This window comes from Tachypleus tridentatus, chromosome 1 (assembly GCF_004210375.1).
Source record: "Tachypleus tridentatus isolate NWPU-2018 chromosome 1, ASM421037v1, whole genome shotgun sequence".
Lineage (NCBI taxonomy): Eukaryota > Metazoa > Arthropoda > Merostomata > Xiphosura > Limulidae > Tachypleus > Tachypleus tridentatus.
The window spans coordinates 17,579,887-17,602,712 of record NC_134825.1 but is presented as its reverse complement, the minus strand read 5'-3'; the positions used below and the strand labels follow the sequence as shown (position 1 = coordinate 17,602,712).

At 34.4% G+C, this 22,826-nt stretch overlaps 1 protein-coding gene across 3 annotated transcripts in view; it reads left to right on the top strand.

Annotated features, from left to right (window-relative positions):
* The window catches only part of LOC143244038 (uncharacterized), a 53,549-nt gene that overhangs the window by 4,712 nt on the left and 26,011 nt on the right, over positions 1-22,826 (top strand). For 2 of the 3 annotated variants that reach the window (XM_076488027.1, XM_076488017.1), the window contains exons 4-5: positions 6,552-6,618; positions 11,183-11,285. In XM_076488027.1, the coding sequence (XP_076344142.1) occupies positions 11,232-11,285 (54 nt within the window). In that variant the 5' untranslated portion in view covers positions 6,552-6,618; positions 11,183-11,231. Of the gene's footprint in view, positions 1-6,551; positions 6,619-8,321; positions 8,365-11,182; positions 11,286-22,826 lie in introns of those variants that run through there. The other variant, XM_076488037.1, reaches the window with a different exon arrangement.

The following is a 22,826-nucleotide window of genomic DNA, read 5'->3' as shown; positions in this document are numbered from 1 at the left end:
ATTAAGGTTTACATCACCACATCCTTCTGCCACAGTCAAAGCAGGTTATCTGAACTGTAAGGTACAGCCTTACATTCCTAACCCTCTCAGATGTTTCCAGTGTCAGCAGTTTGGTCACTCAAAAACATCATGTGGTTCTTTGATATGTGCTTGGTGTGGTGGTAAAGGCCACAATGCTTAAAAGTGCAACTTGGAACCACCCTATGTTAAATGTAGTGGCCAACACCTCTCTTACTCTATTTTGTGTCCTAAATGGGTAGAAGAGAAAGAGATGCAATGCTTAAAGACTGTTAATAATATCACCTACTCAGAGGTTGGAAATTATTATCCCCAACTCTATCTCAGACATATGATGCTACACTCCATTCCATTACCACAGTGGGAGAACAGACAGATCTTTCCATGCCTCCACCAGAGTTGTTTGCAAAACATTGAAGAATATTGTGCCATCCATAATTGAAAAAGTTGATGCATCTATGTCTACTTCCATCTCTGTCCCTACCACTCCTTCCAGTGACTGCCTAATTTCAATTCCTTCAGGTTCAAATGTTTCCTCAGGTCCATCATCTTCTGCAGCCCTGAAAAGTATATTGACCATTCGTTCATGCCCTCAATCATTGCAATCTCTGCCCACAGACAGAGACCTGCCTACCTGACCCAGGGCAGATCCATGGAGGTTGATAGATCTTCATTCCTAAACCCTCAACATGTTTCCCACAGTATCCTCATCCTTGGTGGAATCCTGCCTGCCGCATGACAAGAAAAGCTCAAAAATGAGCTTAGAATACATTTTGTAGATATCCCACACTTTAAAACTGATTGTATTTCAGCAGGCCATTGATCATGCTCAGCAGGTCAGTTATCAAAGCCAGAAGAAATTCTGGATTAAATACACCTCTAGCATTTCTTCTACTACCAGTTGAAAATCATATGGGACAAAATTCAAAATGCTAGTTGCCAGTATACTTCAGCCCCCCTTTCAATCTTGTTCTCTGATGGCCAGGAAGTTGCTGATACCCAGAGCATCACCAGTACTCTCAAGGAAAGCTTTTCTCATGCATCTAGCACTTCTGCTTCATCCCCTATTTTCTTAGCCATCAAAACATGGGCAGAATGATCACCTCTTTCCTTTCAGGCTGATCATCCATATGAATATAATCACCCCCTTACACTGGTGGAACTTAAATATGCTCTTCATTGGTCTGACAGTACATCAGTCAGACCTGATGATATACATTACAATATGGTGTCATCTCTCTCCTGCTATTCTTCTGATTGTTTGTTTTTAGCCAGATCTGGCAGGAGAAGGTTTTTCCTGATGCTTGGCAGCCCTATGCTATTGCACTCCTTTTTCTTAAACCTGAGAAGGATCCCAAAATTCCTTTGAACTACTGTCTCTGTAAGATCTTGGACAGGATGGTTAATGCTCATCTTGTTTGATTCAAGGAACCAAACAACCTCCTCTTACCCACTCAGTGTGGGTTTTTAAGATAGCTTTCCACCATGGACCACTTGATTTGACTTGAAACATTAATCAGGAAAACCTTTCTTAAACAACATCTTGTTTTCTGTAGTTTGTAACCTTTAGAAATCTTATGATATAACGTGGAGGTACAGTATGCACTTTTGCTGTCAACAGAGTATTCACCCTGGTCATGAACTCTGTATTGGTGAAGTTGTGCTTCCTGTGGTCTCTGCGGTAAAGTTCTTGGGGCTTATGTTTGATTATAAGCTGACCTTTATTCCACACATCAAGCAGCTATGTGTCAAGTGTACAAGGGCACTGAACAGACTCTATGTCATCTCTTCCACCTCTTTGGGGGTGGATCGATGTTCCATGCTAACAATCTATCATGCATTTATTCAATAAAAACTAGACTATGGGTTTTGATCTGTGGCTCTGCCAGGACTTCAGCCTTGAAAATGTTGGACCCTGTTCACCATCAGGGGTTTCAGCTTTGCATAGGGGCCTTCTGCCCTTCTCCAGTCCAGAGTTTGTAAATGAAGTCCCATGAACCCCCTCTACAATTTTATTGTTTACAACTGTCTATAATGTATACTTTAAAACTTTGATCTTTACCACAGCATGGGGTTGTGTTTTCCTTCCTCAGTGGGCCACACATTTTCATAATAGATGGTCTGCCATTGTTCCTTTTGGCCTTTGTATCCAGGTGCATTTGGATGAATTGGGTCAGTCCTTGGATAACATAGCTGTTTCTACTGATCAGCCCATCTTCCAATGGCTAATTATCATCCCCAAAGGTGGCTTTTCTTTGAGTTATCTGAAGAAGACAGGTACTCCCAATTGGAAGTATCACCTTCTATATGCTGAACATTTTTTGAACCATCCTTTCCTTTTCATTTATATGGATGGTTCGAAATCAGGTGATTCTGTGGGCTCTGCCATGGTTTACTGTGGTTTGGTTGTTGCACAAAGAATCCCTTCTACAGTTTCTGTGTTCATTGCTGAACTGTATGCCATTTCTCTTGCCCTGGATCATATGGAAGCTATGCAGTACATGAACTGTGCTATTTGTAATGATTCACTTAGCTATGGAATTGCTTCATGTCAGTTCTCACTTATATTCAAAAATGACTGATTCATTTTCCTTTAACATCTACTTCTATCTAGTTCTTCTGGATACAAGGCCATGTTGGTATTCGTGGGAAAGAGCTTGCCGACACTGCAGCAAAGTCTGTCTGCTCTGGCACTATCACTGCTATGCCTGTTCCACACAGACTATGGTCCTGTGTTCAAGGCTTAGTAGCTCCATGCCAGTTGGCAGTCAACTTGGAGTGAGCAATGTGAAAACAAGCTTTTCCAAATAAAACCTTCTATTGGACTCTGGTTGTCTTGTTTTCTTAAGGATTGGAAAAATGAAGTTGTCCTAACTAGACTATGCATTGGTCACAGTTTTTTAACTCATTGTTTTCTTTATCTGGGACTAATGCCCCAATGTGTTGTCTGTGTGACACTCAGGTCACAGTAAGCCACATTTTACTGTCTTGCCATCGTTACAACTCTCAATGACGGCACCTCTTTAGACATGTTTGGTCCCAAGGTTTACCCATAACGTTGGACACTGTCATCGACGATGTTAACAGTATCCACCCTACAAATGTTTTTAGTTTTTTAAAGGCCATTGACATTTTTAAAACTAAGTTTTTCATTCATAAATTAGACCTTTTTTATGATTGCTTTTTGAGGTACAACAAGTTCAATAGGAAATTAGAAAATGGCCGTAGTGTCAAATAACTCAAAACCAGGACTGGAAAGGACAAATTCAGGTGACTAATGTTGATGTTTGTATTTACTTGTTAGTCATCCTGGTGAGGTATGATAATTCAACTTGTGCTACAGAAATCCTTCACAACTTGTATTACTGTAGTTTCTCTTACTGCTGTGAACTAGATATAAAAAAATTGGATTTCATGCTGTTTAAGGTTTAATTCAAAAATTAAACCTTGTTTTGTTTTAGCTTGATTCATTTTTATGAATTTTAATACTTTTCCTTTCTTTTAACTTTTACTGGATGTTTGGCACAGATAGCCTGGTTGCCAAACTCATCACCACCACAATTAAAAGAACAACAAAACAGTACAGAATATTTGAAAGACATGACAGGTAGTTAAAATAAAACCAATAGCTGAGAGAGAGGAATTTAAGAAATGAGTTAAAAGAAAAATGTACAAGGTGTACGAAGAGATTATAACAATAAAAATAATAAAGTGATACAGAAATTCTGTAATGACAAAATTGAAGAAATACCAAAATACATCAAATGAATTAGAAAACAGTATCAATGATAGAAAAACTAATTATTAAATGCAAAGATTAAATCAGTGATACCATTTTAACACATCGTCTTTTACAAAATAGCAAAACTTACTTTGTCTACATCTATTATTACTGCTGTTGTGGCATCTTCCTGGACTATTCAGGTCATGTCACTACTAAATGCAGTTCCAGAATTTATCTGGCCAATTCATCAACATGACCCAATTGAAAAACAAACAGAATATGATGGAAAGGTACCATGGAAGGCATAATTTAAAATAACTTTGAAAGTAAAAAGATGGAATATTGAACAATTGATTTGTTCTGCTGCCTGTACAAACAAGTATCAGATTTAACAATCTTTAGTAACCTTTTAGTTGAGAGCCATGCGCAAGCTTTAACAACTACCTCATCAAATAGGTTTAGAGTGACCATCACAAGAAAATTCCCAGAGCAATTTTATGTAACAGTGTATGGAGAAAAGAAGAAATATTAGCCAGTCTTGCAGAAGATTTTGAAAGGCTTGCCTATTTATCTGTTCCAAACATTATTCATGAAATGACTGATTCACTTGTAACTGACTAACTTGTAGATCATACAACAGATGAGGATATGAAGACTGGGGTTTAAATGGAACTTGAACCCAATAAAGTTGCAGGAAAACAACTGAAGACACTAACTCAGAGTTACAGCAACATCAGTTCAATTAGTTCTGAAACATCAACCTCTACTATAGATAGTGTAGAAGAACTTAAAGTATTTGTTATACAAATGATTATGCATAATGGAGGATATATACCACAAAACAGTAGGTTTTTCAAGTGTAGCTTGTGAGGATATACAACAGATAAAAACCTGTATGGAACAAGAACTCCACTCAAAAGAAACCAGAGAGAAGAGCACTAACACCCAGTTTAGTGCTCGGGAAGGATTCCTGAAAGCAGAGGTTTAAATGAATCACCTCTGAACAAGATCATTCTAACATTACATATATGGAAATAGATAACTGAAAGCATTGTTTCTTACTTGTAAATGATGTGTAGGTGGCAGAATCTTCATCAAGATCGGAGTGGATCCTCCACCATCTGAGTTTTCAATGGCAATGTGAATAGCTATCATTTCCTATTCTACTGCTTCCCAGCCTCAGATACAAGGAGTTTAGTAGTGGATTTCTGATTCAATTTTAGAAACACCTCATTCTTCATGGTTATATTTCTCTCACCTTCTTCAGGAACTTGCCAAAATCATTACTCAATGTGCCAGATTCTTATTGCTTCATTTTAACCAATACAACTGGTTTTTCCCTATTATGATGACTTATGGAAAACCATTATTGGTGCTATCTTGGGAAAACCTTTCTTTGGTAACTATGAATGTTTAGTGTTTTTTTCGTACTGACATTTAGTACCAGTAGCTTCACTGCTGTTCAGTTCTTCTCTATGTGGCCAAATTGCACCTTTCTACCTAAAACTTTGGTTTTGGTATAGAGTAACCACAGTTTCTTACCTGACCTGACTGGTACTATCTCTTGTTCAGAGGAATGCTTTTTGTAGCTGTTGTTATCTTACCCATTCTGAATCTTTCAACATGCTTCAGAAAAGTAAATTATACCTTACAGTGATTCAAATCCACAAGTCATTTTTCCAGCTCCATTAACAAACTTGCTTTTGAATTGATCTCATATTTGTTGCAATGTTCCCAAAGATGAAAAAAAAAAAAAAGAATTTCATGTTACATCTTTGTCATTTAGTGATGTGTGACATCCTGGTCACTGTACTTTTTAAAGGGTATTCTACACACTTTCATGTTGATTATTCTAAATATGTTATTAAAATTATATTTACAACACATGACTGACTGTTCAGTCTCTAGAATGTGTGGTATGTGACTTTTATCATTTGGTTCATATCTAAGTTGTGCATAGTAATCGAGGTTTGACTTGTACTACCCGGTTGTCCCTTGTAACAATAACAGGGACATCCATTATTAAGGAGTCATTTGAGTTTGAAAATCATGGACTCCATACTGTCGTTGACCATTACTATACATGCTGTTTGCCCTATAGCACATGAAACATTTCTAAATGATTACATCACTATATAGGATCTTGTAGAGGATAATTCACCACAGTCATATAGTATTGTCTTGTCTGTTTGTTTATAACATCATTGTGGTAAACGTGTATGCACATCTTGTTCTTCAACAAGTGTTTTCTGTGATGACTGTTTTATATAAACCTTGTTTGATAATTGTTATAAAGAACCTACTTGTCAGATTTTGAATCCATAACCTATATATGTATATATATATATATATAAAAATACATTTGGTGGAGTCTGGTCAAACACAAGGTAATGTACACTTTCAGTTCAGTTTTCTTTGAGTTGAATTTTGTAGTACTGTGATAATCTCATCATGTATTGATGGGTCATGAATTTAATTTTAGAGTGTACTAAATTTTACTATTCTTTTTGATACACTATGTGCATAAGGGATGGTTTAATACAACTTATTTGTACACTGAAAAAATATAATTTTCTAATTTCTTGCATTATCAGCACATTTCCTCTAGAATATTTGTGTATATATACACGTTTATGCAATTCACATTGCATGTTAACCCTAATAAAAGTTGTAATTTGTTTATGAAATTTCAATCCAGAGCTTCCTACAATGGTAATTTTGTATTGGGATCCAGTTGGACCCCTAGTGTTTCATAACATAATTTCTCAAATGTGTGTTGATGAAGTATGTATATTTGTTGTTTTTACAGAGGAAGAACTTTTAGAAAATGAAGCGTTTGACTTTAATATATCCATCACACCTCCAGGACCCCTCAGGTATGATTTATATTTGTCTACATTGTTTTATAGATTTTTTTTCTGTATTAGGTACAGTTTCAAACTGATTGTAACGTGTTTGGAGTTTTTTTCTTGTTACACTGCTATACTGAAAGACTATAATTATGTGATACTTGGCTGTTATGGAACATCTTTATGATGCAGTCTATATTGGAAAGAAAGAGAAGTAAGCATATCTACTAATGAAAGCTTATAATATATAAAAATATTTTGTTCTTGATACTAGAGCTTTCCATATAGTGTCTTTCTAAGCTGGTAGGCTTATCTTGAGAAACCTAATAGTAAATGTTTCATTCTTCTTAACATTGAAACTGACAATGATATCTTAGTGGCTTACTGGCATGTAAAATAAATGTTGCTGTTCTGCATTTTGTACAAGTGTCCATTTTATACTAAAAATAGAATGTAACCCACAATAAAATGATGGTGGCAGGTCCACAGATATATTTTAGATGAGATATCTGCAGGGAAAACTTAAGTTTGTTAGTGAGCTTGGTTATGTTGAGCTGTCACCTGTAATTGACATAAAAAGAGAGCTATTATAATTCAGTGAAGTTGGTTAGCATATTCTTTAGACTTTTAGAAAGGAGAAACTGAATTACCAAGGGATAATTTAATGCAATTTGAAGTGTGCAAAACTATCTAAATTTTGATAGAAGCACTTTCCATGTCACTGGGCTCTTTGCATTAAGACATCCTGAGAAAAGTTAGATACTTTAAGTTATTAAATTTCCAAACTTTAGCTAAGTAAAATGTGAAATTATTTGAAAGCAGATTTTAAAAGGTTTTGAATTGATGGAGGTAAGAGAAAGCCACCATTTATATTTAAACTAGAATGAAACTACTAAATTGAGAAACTGTTGTTAAGACCTAATTATTCCATCATCCTTCTGTTAAATTGAAGTATCAAGTGTTTTAAAAGTTGACTAAGCCACAGAGAACTGGTTACCAATGTTGTAGCTTGACAAAGGGGTGGAAGGATAGAGTATTACCATTGCAGAGATGCCAACCATTACAATTTGAGCGTAATCATTACGATTTTGGTGTATACATTACGACTATATGCTCATATAGACAAATATTACAACTGCAACTCCCAAATTATTATATATTATATAGGCCTATACAATAAAGTGATAAATTGTTCCCCTAGGGCTTGAAAGGGGTGAAAAGAAAATTTCTAGTGAGATACAAATAAATTTTGATAATAAATAACAGAGATAGTCCAAATGGCTACTTGCGATAATCATGTTTGTGCTTGAAATAATAAAAAAATATTTGTATCTCCGATGTCTACCAATAGTTTGAGTGCAGTGCTTCTTCATACTGGGTGCGTGGGGGAATCCATAGTTATGTCATCAGTGCTTGTCAGCTAATCAGCACTCGCGTAGATGGGTATTTCTCGTTTTCTAAGCGGCATAGAAACACCGATGCGATCATTCACAAGATGGGAAAAAAAGAGGCCTCATTCACCAGATTGTCTTGTTTCTGGCAAATCTAAAAGGACTAAAACTGTGAATCAAAAATTTAGGAAAGAATATAGTGCAAAATATCCGGTCATTGTATCAAAAATCAGTGACAGTCATGCGTTTTGTACAGTTTGTCACATCGATTTTTCTGTGTCATATGGCGGGATAAACGATTGTTCCAGACATACAAAATCAGCATCTCACCAACAAAAGGCTGAGGCAAAGACAAAAACGATGCAGATAACGACATTTATGAGTAAGAATTCAGAATATGAAACCATAAATGCAGAAGTGTTGTTCATGCAATTCATCATTGCTCATAATTTACTCCTAGCTGTAGCCGATCATGCAGGACATCTATTCAGAAAAATGTTCCCAGACTCTGATATAGTGAAAAAATATGGTTGTGGTAGAACCAAAATTACAGCCATTATACAAATGTTGGGTTGTGAAGATGACAAAATGATTTCAAGCATACTTACTAACAGTGTTTACAGTTTAGCCACAGATGGATCCACAGACATGGAGACTCAAAACTGTATCCAGTGGTTGTATGATATCTTGACCCTTTGCTTGGAAAAATTGTTTGTTCTCTTTTGACAATGGTGGAATGGAAAGAAGCTTCAATGGGAGAGAATATTTTCAAGCTTTTGGACCACAAACTGACAAAGAGGAAAATTCCATGGGAAAACTGTCTTAGTTTTTCTTCAGACAATGCCTCAGTTATGTCTGGTATAGGTAAAGGTATGATGGGACATATCTCAAGACGACAGCCTAGCATTTGCTTCATGGGCTGTGTCTGTCACCTCATGAATATTTCTGCCCAGAAAGCTTCCAGAGAACTGCCCTGCCCAATTTCTGATATATTGATTGATATCTACTATTTTCTGGAAAAAAGTGCTAGCAGAAAACAACATTTCAAAGAGTTTCAAGGATTGTATGACAAAGAAACAAGAAAAATTCTACAACTTGTTAACACAAGATGGCTATCACTTGGGGTGTGCCTCAACAGAATATTGGACATGTGGAAGCCATTGAAGAAGTATTTTTACTGTGAAAAGAAAATTAGATTAAAAAGGATGTAAACATGCAGCTCAGTCAAGCAGCAAGACTTTAACAGTCAGGATATCCTCTCAGCCACACAAGGACACAGTCAAGACATCCTCTCAGCCACACAGAGACACAAGACAACAGTCTCCAAAAGCAAACAAAGAAACATTTGATATAACTCAATATATGTTTAGACAGTCTGACCTTGAACTAAAGAAGAAACAACCAATGAAAAAAGAGAAGAAAACATAAGCTAGCAAGGAAGTAACCAAGAAAAGTTATGTGCAGAGCAAGTTAGATAAGTTAACAGTTTTCTTGGACAACAAAATGAACTTGTTATTTTGTCTTTTTCTTCAGTCTGCAATTCCTCTATTTGAGCAAGCTAATTTGATATTGCAAAGAGAAAAACCTTGCATACACATTATGCATAGAACTCTGATTACACAAGTTAAAAATATACTTGTCAGATACATCAACCAAAATATCTTGAAGGCAACATTACTGAACTTGACTACAACAATGAATCCTTACACAAATCTGATGAGGCAGTTTCTATTGGAAATGCTGCTAAGGAATACATTGTTAAATATGAAAAGGACCTGGACCTGATCAGCTTCTACACCAGTGTCAAGAAATACTATATTGCAGCTACAAATTGCATGATGAAACATTTCCCTCTAAATGATGAACTTCTGATTCACGCAGAGGTTGTTGATCCAAAACTGAAAGTCAGCAAAGATTTCTCTTCTCTACGCTTCTTTACAGACAGGTATCCTGTCCTTGTCAATACACATGAGCACAACACTATTGACAAGTTGGAAGGACAATATTTGAACTATCAAATTGATACTTTCTCAGAAACTGTCCTTCAGTTGAATGTTGACAAGTTTTGGGTTCAGCTGTCTACAGTTAAGGATGGAAACCAGAAGTATGACATTTTGAGTAGGGTTATGCTTGGAATTCTTACAATCTTCTATTCTAATGCTGACAGTGAAAGGATATTTAGTTTAGTAACTAAAAACAAAAGCAAGTTCAGACCAAACTTGAGCACCTCAGTTTTGAGCAGCATTTTCACACACAAGATGTGAATGCAGTCAAATGGACAATGTTATTATAACTCCCAACCATCCAGAGACATTCTCATGAAAGCAAAGGCTGCAACAGCTGCAAAACTATTACAATAAGTGTCATAAACATGATATAAACTAGTCCTTACACAAAGGCTATTTCTGCTTACTGTTTGTGCATGTTCAATGTTGTTTTATCAATATGTTTGGTACTCAGAGTAACAAACATACTGAACTAAATAAAAGACATAATTTCAAAATAATTTTGTTTTAATTTATTTGTTAAATACACAAAACAGTCATAAATGAGCAATCTATAGCAGTAATAAATAATAATAGTTATAATAATAATATAATAATAAATAGCTTAGAGACATTGGTCAGGCCTATTACCTGCAAATGATAAAGGGCTCTGTCTACAATCATTACGCTCAGTCATTTGAAATAGTTGGCATCTCTGTCATTACCATGTACATTAGTAACAGAAGAGACTGACCATGTTTGTTCTCTGGTTTGTAATTTTGAAACATATTGCCTGAACTGGTCAGAGGTAAAAAAAACAAAAAAACATATTTCAAAATGTGCTGTCTGTTAAAGCTATTTAAGGATGTATTTTGTGCACCAAGGACTGATCACTTGAATACCTTGTCAGATGCTAAGTGATTAATTTCACATAAGTGTCTCTCTACTGAAAAATAAGTGGAATGAAGCTAATGGATCAAAGGCTATATGTACCTTCAGCAGATCTGTAATTACAATCTTGTGGCATGGTTTTTGATTGAATCTTTGATGTGACTCTGAAAACTTAAAACTGTTTATAAAATTAAGAGTGATCAGTTCCAATACTAGGTTTTGTGTGTGTTTATATGAGAACAAGAATTTGAAGTATCTTCTAATGAATGCATTAATCTTGTATGCTTGAACATGATCACTACTACATCTAATATTTTTGTATAGAACTGGTCAAGATGATGTTCTTCAAGAGTTGAATATTGAAAAAAATCCAATGAAAAAGTATAACCAAGATGAAGGGCCTACTTTGAAGTCTGGTTTTACTAAGGTAAGTTTTAACATTTATCTAATTAACATTTCACAATGCTTTGCTGGGGTAAAAAAACAACAAATCTTGAGTACTACACCATTAATTACTTACATGTATTCAGCTAAAAATGATATTTTAATTAGACTGTGAGATGCTGAATGAACTCATTTCGAACATTTATGGACAGACAATGCAATCAACACAGTATGTGCATTCATATTGAATCACATTAACAATATAGAGATGCAAAGACTGGCAATGAACCCTGTCAGAAAAGTTTATTTAAATTCCATATATCCTAACATCAAATTCATTCCAAATCATTTGAGTGACAAGAGGAGTATAGGTTTTGTTGATGTTACCTTAATGATCAGTAATAACAATAATATGAAATATGTCTTGTTTCACAAACCCCACATCTTATTCCTCTCTCCCTTCTCAAGGAATCTATTATTTAGCCAATGTCTCTTTTGAAGCAGTTTAAGGTCTTCAAGAATGCTATACAACCTGTCAGACATACTTCTCCAGGATTCTATTCCTGGTTGTTCATCACTCTCAAGATGACCAAGGATTTAGTATCCTGTTATAGATCTTTCCTGAATCCTCTGTTTTCTTCATCTCCTCATTTCACCATGGTTTTTCCTCACCCTTCATTGAGCATTTACTCCATGTTCTTGGATGGTGAAGGTTAACGTTATAAGATTTCAAATGGACAAAATTTTTCATTTTAACTTAAAAGTTAATTGAATGTCTATGTATCAAATTCATGATATTTTACCAACAAGACTAATACCCACAGTTTTCTTCCTTGACACAAATATATTCTAATACAATTTATAATAATGGTTGTTACAAATAGTTATTAGTAATATTGGTTTATATACAAAAATCTTGCAAACAATATTCAGTCTTCTGTCTAGTCTGGAGTTGAATATGTTATCGACAGTCCAGGTCCACGAGGTATAAATTACCTTATGTTAACAAACAGATACACTTCATTTGATAGGATTACTTACTAGTTCTATTCTTGTGTACCCTAACAATGTTTACAAGCAAATTTTTTACCAAAGAAAATATCTAATGTTTTTGTAGAAATTATAATGTTTGAAGTAAATTCATTGAAGTTGAATGGTTCACTGTGTTCAAAATCTATAAATGTTTCTGGTCAAATTCTGTAGTTTTGTGATTAATAAGCATTTATCACAGTTACAGCTTCTGAGGCTTGTAGTATACTGACTGTAGCTAACCAACAAATATTCTATTACTGTCTCTCATATGGCTTTTATATCAATTTGGTGAGATTCTCAAATGTTCAACAATATTTGAAGACACCACTATATTCATAAATTATGCATTGTTGATTCTTGTTCTCAAAAATCTTCTACAAATTCAGAGAACAGGCAGGACTTCCTCAATACACATCCAACAATATACATCATGTGCATCAAAATAAAACAAATATAGGTATTAAAATAAATGTATAACAGTAGAACTGTCACACCAAACATCAGATTTTATCTTTGTTTTGTTCACAAAGATCAAGTTTATCAATTTCATGATTTGCTGTTGGCATATACACCTTGTATATTCTACTGGGTGATCAGGCTTTTACTCATTCATTCTTCTTCTCTGTCTTTTAACTATTATGTGGGTGACTCTCCATCCCATCAGACATCTCATAAGTACACTCATTTGCCTCTTCAGTAAGTGGCTTGTCAAGTTGGATAAGTTCTTTCTTCTGACCCAATACCTTATCCACTGGGGAGTAGGTTTTGCCAATTGTTGGTTATTTTTCTGCTGATGTGGGGAATATATGGTATGGAGCAGTTTCGAAAAACTAGTTACAAAATATGACATTCCAGTTAATACCAAATTCATTCAAAAACAAGGCACAAAACTGAGGTCTATACTATGTAAAAACTACACTGACAAACACCACACCAACATTATTTATATAATACAATGTGATAATTGCCACAACTTCTATATTGGAGAAACAAGTAGAAAAATGGAAACCAGATTCAAAGAACACAAAGTCACCTTCACATATTTTTGAATACTGCAAATCAAATAAACACAATATAAATAAACACTCAAATACTAAATAAAGAAACAAACATAAACAAATGCAAAATTAAAGAAACCTTACTTATACAACAACTCAATCCCAAAATAAACCAATACAAAGGAACATCTTTATACCTATATTAATATATATAATCAAACATCTAAGCATGCCCTCTACATTCCTACACTCAGGTACACAACCCCCTTCAAACATGTGGTCAGTTATTGGCCAGTTACCTCTTTCTTTCTTTGTGAACCTCACGATGACTGGAGAAGATCGAAATGTTCGCTCCTCTACATAAAAATTTTCTCAACCCAAACCAGTCGTTTTACATGTTTTTCTCTACAAGTGGGTTTTCTCATCATCACTGATTATTATCCAGTCCACTTCCTATCAGTTCCTTATCATTGTACCATTTTAGCCTGCTCAACCTTGGGTTCCTGTTTTTCTCCTTCTTTAGTCATTGCCTTCATTACTACTGCTTTTCCCTCCCTTCTTTGACATCTTCAATTACCAATATATCATCACACTCTGGCTTCATGTGTGACATTTTTTCCCAATCTCTTGCAAAGTGGTCTGGGCTTTCCATATGGGTAGCTTATATTCTTTCTCATTCTGATACCTTTCCACCTTATTGGTATATCAGAGAATACGACATTTTTTTTTTTGCAGGTGGTCTCTATGATATAGTTTTCTCCTTTCCCATCATATTGGTCTTCATTTGTCTGAATTTTTTTTAACCTGGCTGTTTGACAATGGTTCTTCCATTTCTACCATTGCTGGCTTTAAAACAGCAATACCTTCCATTTCTATCAAATATTTTTATTTTTCTCTCTGGTCCTCTCATTGTTTTTTTCATTTCATCCTTGTTTTACACCCATTTCTGATTGAGACCTAAATTTTGTTTTCCATATGTTTTAATCTTTGGCATGTTGCTTGTCCTTTATCACTATACATTTGTATCTGGATTGTTGTTTTTGTCCCAAGATGTTGTCAGTTTATTTAGGTGACATTATGCGCTCGCCTATTTCCATTTATATTCCAGCTTCAACTTGGATTAACTTCTCTGTCCTGTTTGTATTTTACAATGTTATATTGCCCATATACAGATCTGTCAATATATGGCTTAAGCACAATTGTTCCAATTTCATGCCTGTACAAACTGTTGTGTTATTTTAGGATTTTATGGAAAATTCCATATTTTTTTCACTAACCTTTTTTGTACTAATAACTCTACAAATAATTCACTGCTTCTCTGGTTTGTCTAAATCTTGCAAATACTTTGAAATGGTTTAGTAGAAAAAGCATGTAAGTAGTAAGTATCTAGGGTGCACTGATCATTTTTTGAGAGGAATGTTATGGAGAAACATAGTTTATAGCAAGCAGAAGTTTAAGTATTTAAATTTAAAGATCAATGATATTGTGTTATCCTCAAAGGATATGAATTATGAAAGATGATGTTTGTGAATTCTCCATTGCTCACAGAGGTGAAAATGACATCATAAAACATCTCAAAACTACTAAACACTAGTCAAACTGCTCATCTGTTCTGGAATTAATAAAATTGACCCATTTTTTTTTCATAAAACCTGACATTAAATCAGAAAGTGATCTGATCAGAGTAAAATGTTTATTCACCACCTTCACTGTAGAACACAATCTTCCTTTGGTATTTCCAAACCGTGCTTCAAAGATTTGAACCAAAATGTTTTGGAATTTGGAAATCTGTGTAAGATATAGATGCTCTAGAACCAAAACCTGCAATTGTTGGAGAAATGGCTAGCAGTACAACTGAGTAAATTGTGAGTAACATTGAAACAAGTACTTTCAACTTGTCCACTGATGGCTGTGATGTTATTGACAGTAACCTGTATTCTATGGTAGATGTACTTTCATGAAAACAAGGAAAATGTAATAAATGCATTACTTTCTAATCTGAATTTAATCAGAAAATTAATTGGCAAGAATATTGCAGAATTCTTTAAGAACTAGCCTCAAAGTCATTAAAGTGGGAAAATGATGTATCATTAGCTGTTGACAATACAAATATGATTACAGGGAGTAAAAAAAGATCATCTTGTGAAACTTAACTGTGAAATGGTGATTAAGGAATGCCCATTTCATCTCCTTCATTTGGCAGAAATTCTTGTTAACATTTATTACTATTTGGATAAGAGTTTAAATACAAAATAAGGATTTAGAGAATTCTAGAATCTGAATGATGTGGAGACTCAAACTATTCTGAAGCATGTTTGCAGACACAGGCTATCTCTTGGAAAATGCTTACAGAGGTTAAATGAATGGTGGAGACATTTGAAGTATTAATTTGTACCCAAACATGACTAAAAGAAAAAAAAAATGGTGTGATGCCAAAGTTTTTTTCATGCAAATTCAAAATATCAGTAGAAAAGGTGATTGTTTAGAAAAATGTAAACAAAAACTTCCAAGCTTCTATGGATGGTTACTCTGAGAAAGTAGCAGACAAAATTCCAAAGAGAGAAGCTACAGGACACACCTGACACTAAATCATCATGAAACTCTTATTTGTAAGATGAAAGACTTTACAAGCTACTTGTATTAAGAAGATAAGTATGCATTAATTCTGAACAGTTATATTCAAATATTGTCAAAGACAAGTCTTGACAAGTATAATTTGAAACTACAATATGAGGGACCCACTTATCTGTTGCTTGCAGATAATCTGGTTTTCTTTATTTAATGATTTGGAAGCAGAGTTGTTACCCCACATACAATTTCAAATTGTATAAATAGTTTTGAATTTCAAAGACAGAAAGTTCTTTTAAAAAAATTAGAACTTGGTAAATGGTTACGAGTTGAGCCTTTCTTTCAAAGCTTGACAAAGGAATCCAACTGTCCTTCTATAAAGATGTAAGAAATTACTTTGAAACTTCACTGTAATATGTGAAGACCAAGTTTCCACTTTATAACATGACATTGAAACATGCATAAGTAGCATACATAATTGTACTTTGTTGGAAAATTCAAGCTATCCGTTTGCAAGGGATGTACATTGGGCCAACACAATGAACTGTCTTCGTAGCAGTTTCTCGCACACCATGCTGATATATTTACTGATTTAGATCTCAGTGAACCAGCAGACAAGTGTTGGTGCAGTATTGGGAAAATAAAAATGAACTGGGCAACTTTAAGTATAATAAACTCTCAGATGCAATGACATCTACCCTTGTAATACCATACAGCAATGCAAGTTATGAGAGGGTTTTCTCACTTGTGTGCAAAAACAGAATAGACTTTTGAAGACATTGTCAAGTTCCACCTTAGAATCAGCGAGAAGGAAGATGAAAATGGCACAAAAACCATGTTTCTCCCAAACATTTACGGGTAATTTCCTAAAGAAAGCCAAAAATGCTACGTACAGGGTTCTTAACTCTCTCAGTGTGGGCTCAGTCAATTTGACCTACCATGTAACCTCTTTCTATTTATTTATAGTCTTTATAGATTTGATACTTTCAACTTACTGTATATCTTCACAAAATCTGGTAGTCTTTCAGTTAACATATTGAGTCTTTCAGATACAAAAAAAATCATTTTATAATGAAGTATTTTTAATAAAATAAAGATTTATCCATGAATATATTGATTATTTGTTTTGAATAGTATGTGTGCAAAATAATGTTCATGTTAAGATTGAAAATACTCCCAAATTTTAGTTCTGTACTCCCTAAAACCTCCTAAGTACATTTCAAACTTTTTTTTTCACTAGAAGTTTATATTTGATCTATTATTTTCTCTATCCTATTTCAAAACAGGATCAGTCAATCTGACTGACCTTGTAACTACCAAAAAAAAATTAAGTAAAAATAAATTACTCTTTTTACTTTCTAGAATTACTTCAAATTGTAATTATCCTAATTAGCTTTAAGCTCATAACAATGTACATGTAATAAAGTTTTATTATTCTTTTGATTACCCTTTGAATCATGTCTGTCTACTATCTGCACCATTATAACTTGTATATCACTTGAAGGCAACTGCAGCTCACATTATGCTATTACAATTACATTATCTACATGCTGCTTGTGTGTTTATGTGTGTATACAACTTGTGTGTATGCCTTGTGACACATTTTTGTTATTTATTTCTACCTGACCTAATCATAAGAAGATCCCTAGTTTTACTTTTCAGTTACTTTTTTATAATAAAGATTAAACAAGAAATAAAGTACTTACACAATTTACTACTTTATACTAATTGCAGTAATGCAGTAAATAATTCATATTTGATTATTAATGCTCCATAGAATATAGACCTATGTAAGAAGTGGGAATTTCTCCAAACTCAAATGTTTTCTAACTGTGTAACAAGAGGCGTTACATATTCATCCAAACTAGTTGTTAAATTTCTCGCTCAAATGTTGTCTGTACTCTGAGTGAAATTGACTATTATATGTTCAGAACACAACATTATACAATATGTCATTTGAAACCTTGACTTTTTATTGGTTATAAATAACATATAATTAAGTGTAAAAGACAACTATTAACAAATCCTGAAGGAGAGGGTTTGACAGGTGGGTGTGGCTGGAGGGGTCTGATTTTCTATTTAATAGCTCTGTTACCAAACAAAATTGAATGCTGAAAGAGAGTTATGGATTATCTGAGCAATGGTGATTTTATAGTAGGTAGTGTAAGTTTAATTTTGTTCCTTTTCAAGAGATGGTGGATAAAATAGAGAAGACAAAATGCCAAGAGAAAATTTCTTGTGTTTCACACTGGGGAAATTCAGAATTTTTTAATATTGTCTTGTAGAATTAGGAACTTAAAAAGTTGTACATTATTAAAATGTAGATTATTGGCTTAGATTTTGTGGTATCTTAATTAGTGTAACATACACAAAAAGTATTTAAATAAAATTTTGAATGTAAGACACTAGAACTATGTGTCATGCACATTAAAGGACACCTAGGATAAGAGGATTAATCAGCAGTACATTGTAATTAGTAAGTATTAAATAACATATTAGCAGTACCATTTCCATTTTTGCTATTTTTCCACTTGTCCTGGAAGGGATTACTATTTTTCAAAATTTAATGTTTGGCCCATCTGGAAAGAGATTTTTTCCATGGTTCCCATTTGTTTATCACTTGCACACTTCCTCTCTCCATGATATTTATCCTACTGCCTTTATGGTATAGATTTACCAGCTTATCAGATTGGCTTATTTTTCCTTGTCTTCTTATTCTCAGTCTTTTTGAAGCATCTACTCATGATATCTGGCACCTCTCCCTTTCTATGGGTGCCAATTTCTGTCATCCATTGAAGAAAATCAGTTAGTCTGGCATGTTATTCACACCTAATACGTACATCTCCCATTACCTTCAATAGATGGCCATCTTCTTTTCATCTAGATACAGAATACTTCCTGCTGCTATTCTCTACACATCTGTGAGTGAGTAAACTTCTTTATTTCCTTTCAGAGTCATTTATGTAAATGTTATATTCTGATCTGCAGTGAGTGGTGCTTATCCAAGAATACTTATCCATAAATTCTGCACTGTACAACATTTTTGGTCTATAAAGCTCACTGTTGAGATGGGGTACTACCAAACCATTAGTAGATTCACTCTTGTATGTTTTGCATTATAACAATGTCCATCCCAGATCTTGCCAACTCATGGATTACCATGAGTAAAGCAGTGTCAGGATAACTGTCCATACCTGTGATCCTAGTTAATTAAATCAGAACCAGCCTTTCTTTAAAAATGGGGTTGCATGGTCACTTGTTGAATTTTCTCCAGTGTTGCATTTCTATAACTTCCAACTGCATTGTTTTTGGCAGAAATAAGCAAGTGTTCAATAAAATGTTTTTGCACTTACAAAGTAAACTAGCCCTTGAGAACCAGAGCAAAGTTTGAATTCCTTTACAGAATTAAACTTTTCAAAAATTAATTTCAAATATAAATAATGTGTAATAAACTAAAATATAAAAGTAAAACAAATTTAACTGTCTAACTAATATGTATATAGGCAAGAGAAAACAAAGTGGTAGAGAGTATGAAATCAGTAAACAATGTGACTGTTGTTTGATGTACTTGGTAAAGAACATTGCTTGCCAATTTTAAAATAATTAGATTGTTGTTTAAAATGAGCTTATTCTATTGATTATAAACATGTTAATCAAATAATTATGTGTTACTTGAAATAATGTCCAAATAAAAAGGTGGTGTGGCTACTGCCAGAAAGGTGAGCAAATTTATTCTCTAATCTCTGACTTGGTGACAGAATTTCAACTAAGAATGAATAAATAGCACTGTATGTGAATAGATTCAACATAGGTACTCCAATACATTGTATATTAGAGTACTAGAGACAAAACCTTAAGATCTATGATTTCTCCTGCAAGTTTAACCATTTATATTTAAAGGTTTCTTTTGATATAAAAGAACTCAAACTAAAATAAAACTTTGAATTATAATGCACATGCTAATGCTAATTTAATTAGAATACAGTGATAGTAAAGTGGTTTAATTAATTATTAAATGTAACTTAATGCAACTGTGAGTGCAGTCTCACAGTGAAGAAATTAATGTGTCACCAACACACTGCAGAAATGTATGCCATATATTTGACAAGATGTTATTATATAAACCATTGGGAAGTTTATACTGTCAGTTATGGTTTATTTAAATGGAATTCTCTAGATAAAGCTGTAAAGCAAAGTGTCGAGCAAAATGACTGAGCTCAGGAGTGAGAAATTGCAAACGTATAAAGTAATGCTTGTCTTGTACAACAAAAGTAATATGAGGAAACCTCTGAGTCAAAGTGTCAAACCTATGGAACACTCATTGTGGCACATGAACTTTCTTTGTACAAGAGAAGTAGTGCAAGTTTATGATGATTCTATATCCAGTTGACAATGATGTCATTAATGATATTCATAACACAAACATGAAATTAAGAAATACTACCTAAATATTGATGGAATGTTAAAATATCACATTTCTACACATGTATACAGTTTTTATTCTGTTTAGGGGTGTTAATTGGTATTTGATGGAGTTCAATGAAAAGAATGGCAAGGGTTAGTAATTGGTCCTAGAAATCCTGAAAAGTTATGAGATAGTGAAATTATCCAGTAGCCTATATAATCAACTAAATCTAATTATTAAATAGTTTAAAATAATTATTTTCAGCTACTAGATATTGATTACTAACCAGTTTTATTCTTTATTTTGAGCGTCGGTCTACTGCTGTGAACTAGCTATTTATTCATGGTTAATCTTGCAGTGTTTCTGATTTTGTTTGTTCACTTTCTACATCTTACATAATTGTTCTATTTGCACATCTACATTCTGCAAGAGTATAAATTAGTTTATATTGTAAATTATTAAAGAAACAATCATCAACCTATCTACCAACATCTTATTATGGTGAGTTGAATTTCTAGTTTCTCATTGGGTTTTTTGTTTATTTTATAAGAAATAAATAAACACTACACAAAAAATTGGATTATTTCTTTAGTTTTTCTTTCTTTAATTGACTGTCTTCATCACTTACAATCTAGATAAACTAGTAAGTAGCTACAAGAAGATTCCATACGATGGTAAGTGGTGAGGGTGCCTCCCAGAGAAGGTTCTGTACTTTCAATTCCCTTCCTCTGGGATCTAAACATCCACCCATGTGTTTGATGTGCATGGTGACTCATGAAGGAGAGGAGAGGAACTTGGTGGTTGAGGGATCCAACTCTAACACACCACTTTTACCTTGAATTTCTGTAGACAGATGGCCATGAGGTGATACCCACAGGGTCATTCATCTGGTTTACTTTGTCTAGGATCAACCAAGTACTAGTGTTGGACATTCTCAGTGGGTGTTCTAGATATTGTGTCTGATGTTGGTGTTCAGGTGTAGTGCTCATGAAACCAAAGCATTGCTGCAATGTCCTTGTTTGGAGTTGTGGTGCATCCCCTCATAGGGCTTCATGGTGGGTGGGATCAGTAAGTATTGAAATGTATTGCATTTATTAATGATACCCTCATTCAAGAAATAATAATACAAATGAAAAAAATTGGAGAAAAAACAGATTATTAGGAAATGACCATGCATGGATGATTTTGTTGTACAGTCACCATCACACGTGGATTCTGTACCTTGATTTCTATTTATGCATTTATTATCTGAGAAATTCTTAGGGCTTTCCCATGTCTGTAAAGATATGCTCTAGAGACATTTTGGTGGAAACATCTTCACCACAACATACCATACTCTTGAAATTGAAGGCCATTAGTTATATACCCATCAAGGTTGCTCCTATGCAACTTTGAATTCTTCCAGAGGAGTTATAGTTCAGAGGGAATTAAAGAAAGTTCCCGAGTCAGAGATTCTTACTGATTTCTCCAGCCAAGGTATTTTTGTGGTGCACAGAATTTGCACTTGTAAAGATGGAATTACGATGTCTACTAATGTTCTGAAATTGATGTTTGCATCACCACATCCTCCTGCCACAGTAAAAACAGATTATCTGAACTGTAAGGTACAGCCATACATTCCAAACCATCTTGGATGTGTGCAGTGTCAGCAGTTAGGTCACTTAAAGAAATCATTTTGTGGTTCTTTAAGGTGTGCTCATTGTGGTGGCAAAGACCACAATGCTTATGAGTGCAAACTGGAAACACACTGTGTTAACTGTAGTGTTTTACACCTCTCTTACTCTATTTCTTGTTTTAAGTGGGTGAAATACTTGAAAAGTGTCAACAGTATTTCCTACCCAGAGTCTCTGAAGTTATTGTCCCCCACACCATCTCAGACATATTGCTGTCCCACTGTCACAGTAGGAGTGCAGACAGATCTCTCTGTGCCTCCAGCAGAGTTATTTGCAAAACATCTGAAGAGTCTTTTGCCCTTGGTTAAAAGAGTTGACAAATCTACATCTACTTCCATCTCTGTCCTCTGCCACTCCTTCCAGTGACAACCTGGGTCCATGTCCTTTAGGTTTAGGTGTTTCTTTGGGTCCATCCTCTTCCACAGCCCAGAGATGAAAGTGATTATTAGTTCACACCCTCAGTCGCTGGAATCTTTGTCCACAGACAGAGACATGGCTCTTCAACCCAGGGCAGGATCCAAGAATGTTAAGAGACCTCTGTCCAATAAAAGAAAAAAAAAAAAAAAAGCATGGTCAAAAACAGGACTCCCTATCCCATTCTTCTCCACATAAATAAAATTGTATACTTTGATGTTGGGTTTTCATTCAAATATAGATGAACTTAAGGATTTCATTGATTCTTGCCATCCTTTGTGTTTCTCCTTACAGGAAACATTTCTGAAACCTGCTGATGCAGTCACCCTTTGACAATTTTCTTTGAACAGAAATGACAGGTTGTGTGATGAACAAGTGCATAGAGAGGTGGCATTGCTGGTGATCAGCACATATCCACACTGTCTTTGCCACTGAATACACCCATGGAGGGTGTAGCCATTCATGTTTCTTTGGGTTGTACCATCACTATTTAC